At 38.6% G+C, this 15,429-nt stretch overlaps 2 protein-coding genes across 16 annotated transcripts in view; one reads left to right on the top strand and one right to left on the bottom strand.

Annotated features, from left to right (window-relative positions):
* ECT2L (epithelial cell transforming 2 like) overlaps positions 1-5,334 on the top strand; it is a 72,206-nt gene extending 66,872 nt beyond the window's left edge. For 9 of the 11 annotated variants that reach the window (XM_037045640.1, XM_037045642.1, XM_037045641.1 and 6 more), the window contains 2 exons: positions 3,184-3,356; positions 4,882-5,334. In XM_037045640.1, coding sequence (XP_036901535.1) covers positions 3,184-3,356; positions 4,882-5,009 — 301 coding nt within the window. In that variant the 3' untranslated portion in view covers positions 5,010-5,334. The remainder of the gene's footprint in view (positions 1-3,183; positions 3,357-4,881) is intronic. The other 2 variants (XR_005066425.1, XM_037045643.1) reach the window with 1 other exon arrangement.
* A 3,938-nt stretch (positions 5,335-9,272) lies between these two features.
* The window catches only part of REPS1 (RALBP1 associated Eps domain containing 1), a 77,232-nt gene continuing 71,075 nt past the window's right edge, over positions 9,273-15,429 (bottom strand). For all 5 annotated transcript variants that reach the window (XM_037045629.1, XM_037045630.1, XM_037045632.1 and 2 more), the window contains 3 exons: positions 13,906-14,054; positions 12,586-12,691; positions 9,273-9,858 (listed from right to left, as the gene is read on the bottom strand). In XM_037045629.1, the coding sequence (XP_036901524.1) occupies positions 9,790-9,858; positions 12,586-12,691; positions 13,906-14,054 (324 nt within the window). In that variant the 3' untranslated portion in view covers positions 9,273-9,789. The remainder of the gene's footprint in view (positions 9,859-12,585; positions 12,692-13,905; positions 14,055-15,429) is intronic.

Here is a 15,429-nt window from a genome sequence, read left to right as displayed (position 1 = left end):
CAGCCCCCTTTCCTTTCAGCCCCGTCCAAAGGAAACCACAGTCATTTACCAGGGCGATTGGAGAAGGAAACCCTCAACTTTTCAGGGACGCTGAACTCTGCCTGAGTTGACTCTTTTCCTGGGCACCCCAAAAGCCACTGATTCACCTGTCAGAGTGTGAATGATGGGGGCTATCATTTTGGTTCAGTTAGCTTACAAAAACTTCTGATTGTTCATGCTGATGTCCGTTCGTGCCAAAGGTTATGTTCTGAAAATCCCCTTCAAAGTTGTATATATTTACTGAATTTGGGTACTTTGTCTCTCGGGCAGGCTAATGAAGTAAACAACAAAGTACTTCTAGAATGGTGTGGAGAATCTAAACTGTAGTAGACCTGTCCCATCTTGCTGAGTCATTGAACCTACCTGTAAACAAGCAAAGAAACCCTATCCAATTCAGGGAAAACACTCTACCCTCAGAGTCGGTTCCTTTGAATGTGAGCAGAAGCAGTTTTCTGAAACCCTAGCAGGATCCAGTTTCAACTCCAGTGGCTCCATCGGGTCAATGCGAATGGCGAAATTGTTTGCTTTTCTGTATGTAGAGGAATTAAGATTTTTTTAGGAAAGACTTTGACTTTATGTCTTTGGATGAAAATTGTGGTGGAGATCTTGTGGCCCTTAATTTAGTAAATGACTTTTGAAAATCATTTTTTCTAGATAAAGCTCAGATTTATATATATTTTAAATAGCACTCTATGATCAGATTGAAATAAAAACTTGTGTTTATATTTTCCCACTCATGTTCTTTGCTTACAAGTGACCTAAACTCCAAACTCAGTTATTGTGCCTCCTCCTTCCCTTCCCTGGGCCAACGACCCACCTGGCCAAGTGAGTCACCAACTGGAATTCTCACTCATTTACCTCTGCTCTCGGTGTGTTCCCTTCCAAAAGGAAAACAAAACAACTATTTACCAAAGCAAACATCCGTTTCAGGGCCACTTCTTCCAAGAACCCTTGTCAGCACCCTCTTGGAGGATTCACATCAAAGTTTCATTACAGCTTTAAACAGTTTTCTAAATTGGTGGAGGGAATAATTGTTCTTATCAGCCACATGGTGAAAGTACTGCCAAAAGGGGCAAGGACATGGGGTGGGGGCCGGGGGGATCTTCCGCCTGTTTACAGTGGCCTTTCACCACAGGCCACCACCACCCATGCACTTAAAAAGCACCCTCTGCCTTTCTCGAGTGCCTTCTCCTTCCTCCCTGGTTCTGTCTGATCTGTTGTCAGAATAACTACCGACTTGATCAGAGCATTATTCCTTGCAAAGTACCAGTGCACGTGCAGCATCCCCCTCCTTCCTGCCCGAGTCGCAACCAGATGGGAAAGGGATGTGTGCAAACAAGTTGACTAGTGACCAGACGACTGTTCCTGCCTCTCCACACACCTAACACGACCTGCACTTCCTAACAGTCTGCAAATAGCCGAACCTGCACTCTTAAAAAATGCGGAGCTCCCTGATCCAGTCCTCTGCCCAGCTCACAGGTGGGGCTGTAACTTGCCTTACTCAGTGTGGTCTGTGTATCAGCATACCCAGCGAACTGTTAGAAACACAGTCTCAAGCTACCCTTGCACTATCAAATCAGAACTTGCATTTTAACAAAATCTCCAAGTAGTTCAGATGCACATTAAAGTTTGTATTATGTACAAGTCAGAGACACTGTCATATGAAGTAGACTCTAAATACAAAATAGAGCACCTTTTATAGAGAACAATCTGGAAGTCTTTGATAAAAACACATAAACCCTTTCGCCAATCAATCGTACCCTTGGAGATCCTGTGATAGAAATAAGAGCACATGTGAGGAATTTGTTTATATGTAAGGACCAGTTTATTCCAACACTGCTCATAGTGGCAATAAAGAACAAACAACAGGAGAGGAAGGGAGGAATGAGACCCAAACCTGTAAACAAAGCACATGTCTATCAAAAGGGGACTGCCTGCCCCGGCAGGTGGTAGTTGGATGAAGCATGATCCTGTACACCAAACAGGCTGTAGGTCTGACCTCTGGTCGGGGCCACGTACCTAGGTTGTGGGTTCAATACCTGCTTGGGGTGTGTGTGGGAGACAACTTAATTGATGTTTCTCTCTCTCTCCCTCCGTCTCTAAGATCAAGGGACACATCCTCAAGTGAGGATTATACAAAAAGGGGACTGCTCATCTAAAGGGGGAGAGTGAATAAGTAATGACCCCTCTACACCATGAAGTACTGTGAGAAAAGCAGGGAAAAGTGTGACTATTACCATTTTTATAAAATAACGGCAAACTACCTGTAAATAGGTGTGTGTGTTAAAATTACCTGAGCAGATTAAAACAATTGGAAAGATGTGTACTAGTTTGGTATCTTGGGTGATCTAAGTAGAGGTATGTGATGTCACTTTAGCATTTATTATAACTGTATATGGATCAAAATTGACAATTTAAAAATTAAATGAAAAGTGAAGGTGATTAAACAAGAGGCCTCCTCTAACAAGCTAGTAAATTGACTCTCTTCTTTAGCATGCCTGAGGGTTGCATGACACTTCCAAGAGAAAATAAATTTGTCATCTTCCATCAAAACACTGAGCTTGCTTCGTGTAGGCGGTGGAGTGGGGTTCTCTGAGCTCTTCCCCAGCATATCCCTTGATGTGTGTTGAGTGTTCGCACAAGACAACCCATTACTAGTGAACAGAGAAACCTCTCTGACCTGGTTCCAACAACAGAACAGCAAGAAGGTAATGGAGGTCGTGGACACATTTGGCCTGCTGATACATATGCTTCCATTTGACCACGGTCCTGGCAACCTCAGTGAAAATCAACAGCTTCTTAACTCTAACCTTTCATACTGGTGAGGGATATTAAGCTGCACACCAATTTCCCTTCCTGGAATCAAAATTACAAATTTCCCTACCAATAGTTAATTGCTTTCTATTTAAGGCACCTCATGCCATACTGGTTCACCCAAACCTGTTACCCTTAAAAGATGAAACCAAACAAAAATTTATTTTCTCCAGATTGCCCAAATGTACCAAACACTAAATATCAACCTTGACAGAAGTTTCAAAACACAGCATGACTTATGTCTTAAAGGAAGGAAAGCTGAATTTCATCTTGCCCTCACTGTACTGAAATCCTCTGAAACTGCCCTTCCCTGTGCTCATTTTAACACAGGCTCTATGAACATACCCGAGACCTCAGCCTTTTCCTCTTCAACGACACACTGCTTGTTTGTAGTCGGGGCACATCTCATACTCCATTCGAAAGGACTTCAAAATCGACCTACCAGTTCATTGCATCCGTGGCCCTTCACAGGCTACTTGTAGAAGATATTCCAGATTCCAAATGTACGTACTCTTTTACTTCCGAGTTAAATACCTTTTGAAACTATATTCTGTAATGCTCATTTACTATTAATTTAGAAAGTAGAAAAAGGATTGGAATTGTAATTTGTAGTTGGCAAATGATTCCCTAATTATTCAAAAAATTTCATTAATGTGAACTTCCGTCTACCTGAAAAAGCAGAAGAGAAGAATGCTGACATTGTCAGACACGCACCCCGGACATTAGGAAGTTTCAGAATTCCCAAAGGGAGGCACGGCCCCACGTCACCACGAGGGACTCTCTGAAGCGGTTCCACGGGAGCGCTGAGCCCTCCCTGCTACTCCACACTGCTTGCAGGGTTACAGTTTTGGGCTTTTATCTATTACTTTTTCCTTCTGTTATGACTCTATACTGCCTGTGGATGTTACTATTTTCGATTTTCTGTTTCCACTCTACTGGGACTAAGTGATTAGATCTGACTGTACCTTAAATTCATAATTAGGTTGAGAGCAACGGAAAATGAGATCAACAGATTTGCAAAGGATGTTTAGTAACAAACATTTCATTCATAATAACCTCAATAAAAAACCATGCTACAAAAAACCTTCTGACTTAAAACCTAACCCTACTGTGCCTATTTCTTAGTTACTCTACACTCTACTTCCCAGCTCAATAGGCTCCGCATCTCTTTCTTGTACTTGTTGGGCCAGAAAACCTGAGTGGAGTGCTCTCATTTCAGTATTTTTCATTGTGTATAAAGGCAGGACTTGAGACAGATTACCTAGTTAGTTTCTTTAGCTTCTCATTCGCTTCAGCCCCATTTTAAATGAGCCTAAGGGGGAAAAAAAGTGAAACCAAGTGTGGGACTAAATATTTCCACTGAGAGGACAAACTCAGATAAAATGGGCTAGTTACCAATAATCACTCGGTATGTTGAAAAGGGTGTGACTTCCCTTAGCCAGCTATGCCCTGTGTTAAAATATCATTATGTAACCTCACAGCTAAGTAGTTGGCTTACTTCTTATTTGGCCCTCATACCAAAGTTGTCTAGGTCTAGCTCTCAGCATCTCTGTAACTTAGTGGAAACCTTCACTGGCTCCAGGTCCTTCTGGAGTGACTAAAACACGAAATTACAGAACATTTAATCAGCACTGGCTAATGAGGCTTAGTGGTTTGAGCAGTGGCCTGTTTACTGAAAGACTGCTGGTTCGATTCCCCATCAAGGGTACATGATTTATTTCTCTCTTCCTCCTTCCATTCCCCTCTCTCTAAAAATAAATTTAAAAAATTAAATCACCTATCATTTAGTCTTTAAATACAATTGCTTATTGCAATTAATTATAATATAAAGACCATATTATTTCATTATCATATATTTGAAATTTTCAGTAACTTTAGGAAGTTATATTCTAAACTGGATTTGAATTCCTTTTTTAGTATTAAAAATATTATTAAAAAAGACTCGAACAATTCTTGAATTTTAAAACAATTTCCCCTTTTGATTGCTACTTGCAAAGATTAATTAGTGTACCTTAAATATCTTTACAGATGTAAAGAATGCATTCGTTCTTCAAGGTCCAAGACACGAGTGGATATGTGCCACAGAAGCAGAGGATGATAAGTTCCTATGGTTGTCCGTACTCCAAAATACAATCAAAAGTACAATGCAGAAGTGAGACTGGACTTTTAAAAAAAAATTCAGGATTGCCAGGTCTCCCTGGCAAAGAGAGACAACATGCACTTCCTGTTCCATGTTAAGTTTTGTGAGAAGATGACCTAGGATAGCCCATAAGGTTCCACTTCACTTATAAATTTCATCATCTATGTTCAATCTATGCTCAGTCATCTGAAATGTGGAATAAGAACAAGTCCACGATTTTGAACCATTTCTTTCGGTAGGTGTTGTTCATGGACAATCTTAGTTACTTGACTGACAAAACCCTAAGACAGAACAAGCATATTATTTAAAGTTTTGTTTTATGATCTAATAAAAAATAATATCACAATGAAAAGGGTTCCTTAAATGATCAGTCTGGAGAAATATTTTAATTTGTTGGCAATTTACCAATGATCTTTAACATTTTCATGAAATAATTACTGATTTTAAAAATAATAGAAAATATAAATGGCAATTTACTTAAAAACTTATCACATATATCCTTAATATGAATGTACTCTCCCAGAAAGTATTAAAAATATACCACTATGAGGTACTAAAAAGTTTTCTGTAATTTTTAAATATTCTTTGGTTGCAAAATAAAATCCTTAGACCTTCCAAATAAACTTTAAAAATCTGTGACATTGTTAAATTAGAAGGCTGTTAAAAAATACCCTTTAAAAAAAAAACAGGGTTCTGGCCAAGATAAAGGGGTAGGTAGAAACACTTCACCTCCTCACACAATCACAAGGATAACAACCAACTTAAAAACAACGAACAAGGAGAACTGCCAGAACCCCGCAGTCTGCACAAAGCTCCGGCAACCAAGGAGTTAAAGAAACATTCATCCAGACCAGCAGGAGGGGCAGGCTCATCAAGAAACTAAAGACTCAAAACCTCTAGCTGCAAATACTGTGTCGGTTGCAAAGGTGGGAGAAACTCCCAGTCTCACAGCAGAGTTCATTGGAAAGTGGGGCTGGAGCAGAGCAAGTGGCGTCATTATTCCCTCTCTGACCCCTCCCCCACAGACAGCCTCACAACACAGTGAAGAGCGTTGCCCCACCCTGGCAAATACCTAAGGCTCCACCCCCTAGTAACTTAACCAGTGCACGGTGGCAAAGACATATGGCCCAAATGAAAGAACATATCAAAATTCCAGAAAAAGAGCTAAGCGACAAGGAGACAGACAACCTACCAGATGCAGAGTTCAAAGCACTGGTAATCAGGATGGTCATTGATTGAGCTCAGTCGCAAAATGAAGGAAGAAACTAAGGCTATAAAAAGTGAAGTAAAGGAAAATACACAGGGAACCAACAGTTAGGGGAAGAAAACTTGAGCTCAAATCAACAATTTGGGAAAAAAGGATGAAATAAACATCCAACTGGAACACAATGAAGAAACAAGAATTCAAAAAAATGAGGAGAGGCCTTGGAGCCTCTGGGATAACTTTAAGCACTCCAACATCCGAGCCATAGGGCTGCCAGAAGAACAAGGGCAAGAAATTAAAAACTTGTTTGAATAAATAATGAAAGAAAACTTCCCCAATCTGGTGAAGGAAACAGATTTCCAGGAAGTGCAGGAAGCCCAGAGAGTCCCAAAGAAATTGGACCCAAGGAGGAACATACCAAGGCACATCATAATTAAGTTACCCAAGATTAAAGATAAGGAGTCTTGAAAGCAGCAAAAGGAGACAGTTACCTACAAAGGAGTTCCCATAACACTGTCAGCTGATTTCTCAAAAGAAGGGCTTGAAAGAAGTATTTGAAATCATGAAAGTCAAGGACCAACATCCAAGATTACTCTATCCAGCAAAGCTATCATTTAGAATGGAAGGACAGATAAAGTGCTTCCCAGATAAGGTCAAGTTAAAGGAGTTCATCATCACCAGACCCTTATTATATGAAATATTAAAGGGACTAATCTAAGAAGTAGAAGATAAAAAACTATGAACAGTAAAATGACAACAAACTCAAAGCTATCAACAACTGAACCTAAAAAACAAAAACTAAGCCAACTAGAAGAGGAACAGAATCATAAAAGTGGAGATCACATGGAGGGTTACCAATGGGGAGGAGGATGGGAGAAAATGGGGGCAAAGCTACAGGGAATGAGAAGCATAATTGGCAGGTACAAAATAGACAGGGGGAGGTTAAGAACAGTATAGAAAATAGAGAAGCCAAAAACCTTATATGTACAACCCAAGGACATCAACTGAAGATTGGGGGGATGCGGGGCAGAGGGGGGATAAAGAGGAGAAAAAAATTGGGACAACTGTAATAGCATAATTGATAAAATATACTTAAAAAATAAATGGAAGCCTATACCTACCAAAACTTACCTATAATGGAATTTAGTTAAATAAAAATAAAGAAATCAAGATAAATCTATTTCAAAACAGAATCAGCAAAATAGGTGTTGAGTATTTTTCTGGATCATTCTTTAAGGTCTTCATTTAATTATTTAATAAACTGAAACTATTAACCTGTTAGCTATTTGGAAACTTTAGCTGATGTATGTAGTAATAATATTTTTATTTAGATAATGGTAGATAAAGTTATATTAATCTAGGAAACTTTTGCTTATCAATTTCCTTTTTGTTTCATATTCTCCTCTAACGTAGTAAAATCTATTAGTACACTACAGGATTGTGAACTAGGCTATTTTAAACATTTTCTTTTTTCTTTCTTTCTTTTTAGATTTTATTTATTGATCTTTAGAGGGGAAGGGAAGGAGAGAGGGAGAGAAATATCAATGTATGGTTGTCTCTCATGAGTCCCCTGCTGGGAACTGGCCTGCAACCCAGGCATGTGCCCTGACTGGGAATCGAACTGTGATTCTTTGGTTCGTAGGCCCGTGCTTAATCCACTGAGCTATACCAGCCAGGGCTAAACATCTTCTTTTTTCAACAATGAAAATATAATTTCTTTTAATGTGTAAAATTTTAAATTCTGTTAAAAANGAAACTATTAACCTGTTAGCTATTTGGAAACTTTAGCTGATGTATGTAGTAATAATATTTTTATTTAGATAATGGTAGATAAAGTTATATTAATCTAGGAAACTTTTGCTTATCAATTTCCTTTTTGTTTCATATTCTCCTCTAACGTAGTAAAATCTATTAGTACACTACAGGATTGTGAACTAGGCTATTTTAAACATTTTCTTTTTTTCTTTTTAGATTTTATTTATTGATCTTTAGAGGGGAAGGGAAGGAGAGAGGGAGAGAAATATCAATGTATGGTTGTCTCTCGTGCATCCCCTGCTGGGAACTGGCCTGTAACCCAGGCATGTGCCGTGATTGGGAATCGAACTGTGATTCTTTGGTTCGTAGGCCCGTGCTTAATCCACTGAGCTATACCAGCCAGGGCTAAACATTTTCTTTTTTCAACAATGAAAATATAATTTCTTTTAATGTGTAAAATTTTAAATTCTGTTGAAAACTATACAAAACTTCAAATATTTTATTAAAGTCACACTTTTGATTCTGTTAAGATATACTCACACAGCTTTACATCTATGATCCCACAGACAGAATAAACCCCTAAAGGGAATATTTGCTATTAGTCAGCAATTAAGTAAATTTACAAATTTGATCAAAATGTATGTATATCATATGGTCTAAAACAAATCCTGAAACAGTAATATCATCCTGAATGGGGCACACCTCAGAAACTGTTCATAGGAAAAACCTGTTTACATGGCAAAAGAATGAGTGATAAGATAGCTCAAGATAAACTAGAAATCCTAAGAAATTTCCATTTATGCTGTGAATAATTAATGTCCTCCTAAGTTTTAAAACATATTACTTGAAAATAATCTCTGTACAGACTGATGAGTATACACTTTTAAAGGAGAGTTCAGTGCATAAATCATCCAAACAGTAGTGATGTTCGCAAGTGGATGATACTTATGTTGTTTGTGGTTCAGCACTTTCCCCTCACTTTTAGGGTACAATTATGAACAGTCTGTCTTCTAAGCTATTTTATAAGTTTGCTGCTGAATTAAAATCTTCCACAAGCCCTGGCTGGTGTGGCTCACTGAACTGAGTGCTGGCCTGAGAACCACAGGGTCACTGGTTTCATTCGCAGTCAGGGCACACACCTGGGTTGCAGGCCAGGTCCCCAGTAGGGTGTGCGTGAGAGGCAACCACACACTGATGTTTCTCTCTTTCCCCCTTCCTTCCCCTCTCTAAAAATTGATACATAAAATCTTTAAAAAATATTTTAAGAGGTCACTAGTGAACCTAATCAAATTTTCTTAAGGAAAACACAGAACTGACATGGAAAACTTAAAGTACCATTTTACTCCAGAAGAATGTGTAATTGATTATTGCAGAGCTTATGGTTAAAGAATGCCTTATCCAATACAGTTCTTTCAAATAAAAAACTAGGAAACTCATTTTAAAGATTTTCACAGAACAAATAAAAATGCTTTATGTGTAACATTTAGTTTACTCAATTTTATCTCCTGTTGCAAATATGCTTGAGATGTAAAGAGAGCCCATTCTGTAAATCCAATCAGCCACTGAAGTGTAAGGGACCAATACTGCTGCTTTGGAATAACAAGGGTGGGCTGTGCCAACAAACACAATATACCTTCCAGAAAAAGTCATCCTGACCCTTTTATTGTTGAAATTAAAAAATAAAAGATACTTAAATACAATGGTGAACATAGAGGGCAAAACAGAATCATAAAATTTAACGTTGACTTAAGCAATGAGCTGAATGTTTGGGTCTCCAAATTGGCTTGAACCCCAAACTGCTCAAGAATGGGTATGTTCACAGTTAACGGCAATTGGCTTATAGGTGAGAGAATGGTCGAAGCTGTTCCAGTTGAACTTCCAGGGAAATTCTCTCCTCGAGAACATCCTGCAAAAGGTGAAAAGCCAAGTTATATTTCAACACACATGAAAATGAACAGCTCTGCATCAAGAAAACAAGTTAAACTTGTTAGGAAGACGAAGGGACAGCTATTCATTTCCTAAAAAGATACTTCATTTTAGCAATGTTTCTTTACGTATGTAATATCAAAATATGCTATTAAAATATCCTTCTTATTACATAATTCAGGATAATAAAATGCTTTTTGTTTAATAATGAAAAAAGCTAGTATTTCCAATGGTAGCTATTACGCATGAAACTTGCATGAGGCACGCCCTCTGCGGTAACGGTAGGTAGTCAGCACAGATTCGGTCCTCTCCCCAGTGATTACATCTGGTTGTGGCAACTTTCACACCTCACGTTGAGCTTCAGTTTCACAGAGAATAAATTTATTTTGCAATCAGAATTTCTAGTCACTGTTTTGAGCAGATATTTCAGATAGTCAGCAAATTCTAATTTATCTACTTTCTTACCCCTCACCCATCATGCTGATAGTGTAATATTTTAATCAGAACTACCTCTTCCCATTTGGTATCATACTTCCTATTTTCTATTCTTGGAGATAATAAGAAAAGTGATTCTTAAAAAGGCTCCTATACATAGTTCTATGATTTTCTTTAGTTCTTCAGAAAAACACCCATTAACAAAATTTTCATCTTCAGTATGGTCCTAACAGCTTGTCCTTAGTTTTACATTCTTTCTTTACAGCAAACCAAATTTATGAATATAGAACAACTTGAAATACCTCCTTTGAGTAAAGAATTCTACAAAAATGTCATTCACTCAACATTTATCAAATGCCTAATGAGATACTGTAATTTGTAAGAAATACATATTTTTCATTCAGATGACCAAATTGTATCTCTCATATATATTTGGCCTTTATCCATAGTTCCTGGCTCACAGCTCCCCAAAACCCTAGGAATTTCTCAGGCATTTGGGAGAAAGCGTCTTTTGTTATGTCAATAAAAATAACTTCTGGAAAGCACCTAAGGCTGGTTGCCAGGAGAACCAACCAAGTGATTAGAATCTTGGAATTTTCATTCCTACCCCTGGGCTGAAGGTTGAATCAACAGCCAATGGCCAATGACTCAATCAACCACACCTAATTGAAGCTTCTGTAAAAACCCCAAAGAACAGTATTTGGAGAACTTCTGGACTGGTCGGCACATGGAAATATGGGGAAGAGTGCCACCTGGAGAGGGCATGGAAACCCTGTGTCCCTGTCCCAGAAACCTTGTCCTATGTACCTTTTCTACCTTCCTGAGCTATATAACCTTTTAGAAACCAGTGTTGTAAGGGGTGTATTTCTCTGTGTTCCATGAACCTTTCCAGCAAATTAATTGACCAAGGAGTGGGCCAGTTGGTCAGAAGTGGGGGTAACAACCTGGACTTGTGATTGGCATTATTGAGGGGGAGGGGTGTCACTGGAATTCCATCTATAGCAGGTTGGTCAGAAACCCTTAACCGGTGGAATGTAATCTTATCTCCAGGCAGATAGTGTCGGAATTGTTTGTTGGTGTCGGGGACCCCCTCCCAATGTTGGAATTGGGTCTGGGAACCCGGAAGACCTAACATGTGCTAGGTTTAGGGGATAAAGACAAGATGGTTACAAGTTTACCTAGGAGAATTCCAGTTTACCTCTGGTGTCCTGGCCTAAGTACTAATACATCCCTCCCTCTCTGAACTCAAAAGTTTATTCATTTGGATATAAATTATACGGTCACCCTAAACAGAAACTACTGTAATTTACCTTCAATGAGTTTAGTTTACCTAATAGGGCAGAGATAAACATGCCACAGATAATAACCCTAGGAGACTATGATAAATGTTCCATGTGAATAAAATGTTACAGAAAGGAACTAACTCCATAGTCATTTTACATTTCTGCAAATTCCTTTCTACTCATCTTTATGGTTTACAACCTTGCTACTCAGAGTGGGGGCCAACAGTCTAGCAGCATTTCCAATACCTGAAAGCTTATTAGAAATGCAGAATTCTCAGGGTCCTACACATTGAAGTTGAGAACCACTGGTTTATAAGACACGAATGCTTAATGATATTAAGCCATAAATGATTCTGGCTGTTAATTTTTATTCACAGGGATTAAAAGAAATCATGGCTAGAATAAGAAAAACAAGCCCATGCCTCTCAAGTACAGAAGCACACAGTAGCCTTACGCACCACTCCTATTTAAGGCTTGCCTTGTCTTTTCCACGTGTGAGACGATCTAAATTGCCTCCATCCCTCTTCTTTAGGTCTGTTTAAGTCCCATTAACAGAATGTGAGTTATCTTTGATGAAAGGATAAGCTACAACACTCAAACCATCTCAGAAGAAGAGTGCAGACAGCGCTGTGTGTGATCTGGGAAGCACACAGATGGTGACCTCAGGGTCACCATACGCCCTTGCTTGTTCCACTATGAAAAGTTAGGAACATTGTAAGAACAGCAATGCCATATATATATATGACTGCCTATATATATATATATATATATATATATATATATATAGGCAGTCATATCAGGGTTGAGTACAAGAAATTCCTTTTAATATTAGAAGACTCAAAGGCATATAAAACATTTTGGACACATATTTCTCTTGCTACATGGAAAGTTTCATACTAGTGTAAGAACTGCTGAATCACCTCTAAGGTCCAATCCAACTCTGAGATACTGAGTCCACGCAACTTCCAAATATTCAGAAACTACATTACCTTTAACTGTTGCTGTAACTCACTGTTCAGTCTGGCCAAAACTGTGTTGGTTTCCTTATTGCGTCTAATTGATGCCTGAATAGCTTTCTTATCTTTCCCCACAGACCTGAGGAAGTAAAGAGGGCCAAAAATAAGCAACATTCATCTCTTACCTTTAAATTCTCTCCCTTCATCCCTGATCTACCTCTAAAGACTTTATTTTTAGGGAGGGGAAAGGAGGGAGAAAGAGAGGAAGAGAAACATTGGTGTTACAGAGAAACATTGACTGGTTGCCTCTTGTGGGTGCCCCAACCAGGGACTGAACCCTCCACCCAGGCATGTGCCCTGACTAGCAATCGAACTGGCGACATTTTGCTTTGCAGGATGACACCCAACCAACTGAGCCATACCAGTCAGGGCCCTGATCTCTACACTAGAAAGCAGAGGGAGCATCTTTGGCCTTGTTAGTATAGCTTAACCCTACTTACTCAGTTTCAATGGTCAACCAAAGGTATTTAAGCTTCAGAAGCTTGATTATTGTTGTTACTGTTTTAATTATTCTTCTTTAACAGAGTCACCTGGGTTTAAGTTAGTCTAGAGCAGGCATTGGCAAACTTTTTCTGTAAATGTCCAGACAGTAAATATTTTAGGCTTCGAAGGACATATGGTTTCTACTGCATATTCTTGTTTTCTTTTTCTCTTTCTCTCTTCTCCTTTCTCTCTCCTCTTTTTATAAAAATGTAAAAGCCATAGTTCATGGGACTTACGAAAACAGGCCATGGGCTGAATTTGGCCCATGGGTCCTGTCTGCCAATTCCTGGTCTAAAACAACTATAGTTAAAGTAGCAGTGTTACTCTACACTATTAATTCTCAAAAAGTCTGCTTCAGGGTTTACAATAGGGTACTAAAATGGAAATGGAATTGAATTCAATCAAAGAAGAAAAAAGTGGAAAGATTATTCTACTTATAAATGAGAAAACTCTCAAAGAGCAAAAATTGAGAACTTCTTTTCAACTCAAGAACTAGTCCGACATAATTTCATTCTGGTTGATATTTTTATTTGCTGTGCTTTAAAAAAAATACTTAGGATTAATTTATTTTTAGAGAGAGGGGATGGGAGGGAGAAAGTAGGGAGAGAACCATTGATTGGTTTCCTCTCGTATGCCCCCCAACCAGAGACCTGGCGCATAACCCAGGCTTGTGCCCTGACCAGGAATCGAACTGATGATCTTTAAGGTTTACAGGATGGCCCCCAACACACTGAGCCACACCAGTCAGGGCTTAATTGCTGTGCTTTTTGTTCCTAGTAATTAAATGTGTTTAGGAATAGCTTTGATTACCTAGGAATAGAAGGCTGTGATGTAAGAACACCAGCTAAGACACCTGTCTTTTGTGTATGTTCATCAGCTTCTGGCCTTAACTCATCTTCTGATTTTAATCTTCTTCGAACAGGTTTGGGTGGTGGAGCAAGAGGTGTTGTACCTTTGCTCTAGAAGACAAAAATGTCATTAATAAGGAGCATTTCCTAAAGACACTCATGGTTAATCAGAACTTTACCAACATCACTTGCTTCCCGTAAGCCACTTACTCTCCAAACATTAAGTCACTTTTCCTACTTTAAAACAATTTACAATTTGTAGCAACACGACAAAAAAGGATATTCCTACTTGATATCACAATTGTGAATGTACCCATTAGACAATTTTAAAGGGTAAATAACAGCTCCTTGTGACCTGAATCTGACTCCAACCTGTAACACTCACAGACTTAACATAATGATGATACAAACTCAATATACACCTGTTCAATATATATAAAACTAGTCTCTGGAAACATGCACCCATTATCACCACAGAATTTCCTACTCAAAAATACTAAAATATATCACCATAATGAAGAAAGCAGTTAATAAAGAAGTGAAAAGCCAGGCATTGTTAAAAAAACAAAAATCCTTCACTAAGGTGCACAGTAATTGTAACTCATGAAAATGAGTGGACATTTTGTTGGAAACTGTGAACCTGCCTTCAACAGAATCAAATATAGTATTTAGCATTTATCATAACCTGATGTGACCTAAACAAAAAGACTCAACTGCCATCTCTTACACACACCTATTTTTAATTTGTTGCCATGAGCTGACAAAAATTAACTATTAAAAGACACCACAGAACTACTAATGTAGTAAGCATTAAAGTGTCCAAAAAATAGAATTTAACCCCTTGCAGAAACCAATGCTATTTAAATAACTATTAGGAAGGTCTGGATGAAAATAGAAAAAAAATTAGCAAAATTTGGGTAATGTACTAATATCTCTAACTTCCTTGGAAATGCAAACAAAAGCTAAGAAGGATTGGTACAGATCAACGATTTTCAATCGGTGTACTGGAAAAACTGTTAAAACATGCAACACCTGACTACGTGGCCAGGGGCAACTGTCCTCTTTTCCCTAAGATCAGGGGTGTCAAACTCCTTTTCACCAGGGGTGACATCAGCCTTGTGGCTGCCTTCAAAGGGCCGAATGTAACTTTAGGACTGTTAAGCTACTCCTTAACCAGGGGCAAGGAGCTCGGTGCTGCTGCTGGGTAGAAACTAGGTGCTGGGCCGTATAAAGCAAGAGGAGGGCCAGATTTGGCCCGTGGGCCTTGTGTTTGCCACCTGTGCCTTAGATGGCCAAATTAAAAAAATGACAGCAAACACAATAGCCATCTAGTGTGAATAAATAAAAATTATACCTATTTTTTGGGTAAGACTGGCAAAAATTGTATTTTTTTGGTGTGCCATAGAATTGTAGTATTTTAGCTTATGTTGTGCCATGAGATGAAACAGGTTGAAAATTGCTGATATAAATAGATATAAGAATAGAG

Source organism: Sturnira hondurensis, unplaced genomic scaffold, assembly GCF_014824575.4.
Source record: "Sturnira hondurensis isolate 20B ecotype Veracruz unplaced genomic scaffold, ASM1482457v3 Scaffold0004474, whole genome shotgun sequence".
NCBI classification, from domain to species: domain Eukaryota; kingdom Metazoa; phylum Chordata; class Mammalia; order Chiroptera; family Phyllostomidae; genus Sturnira; species Sturnira hondurensis.
The sequence above is the reverse complement of the archived record's forward strand: the minus strand, read 5'-3'. Positions and strand labels throughout refer to the sequence as shown.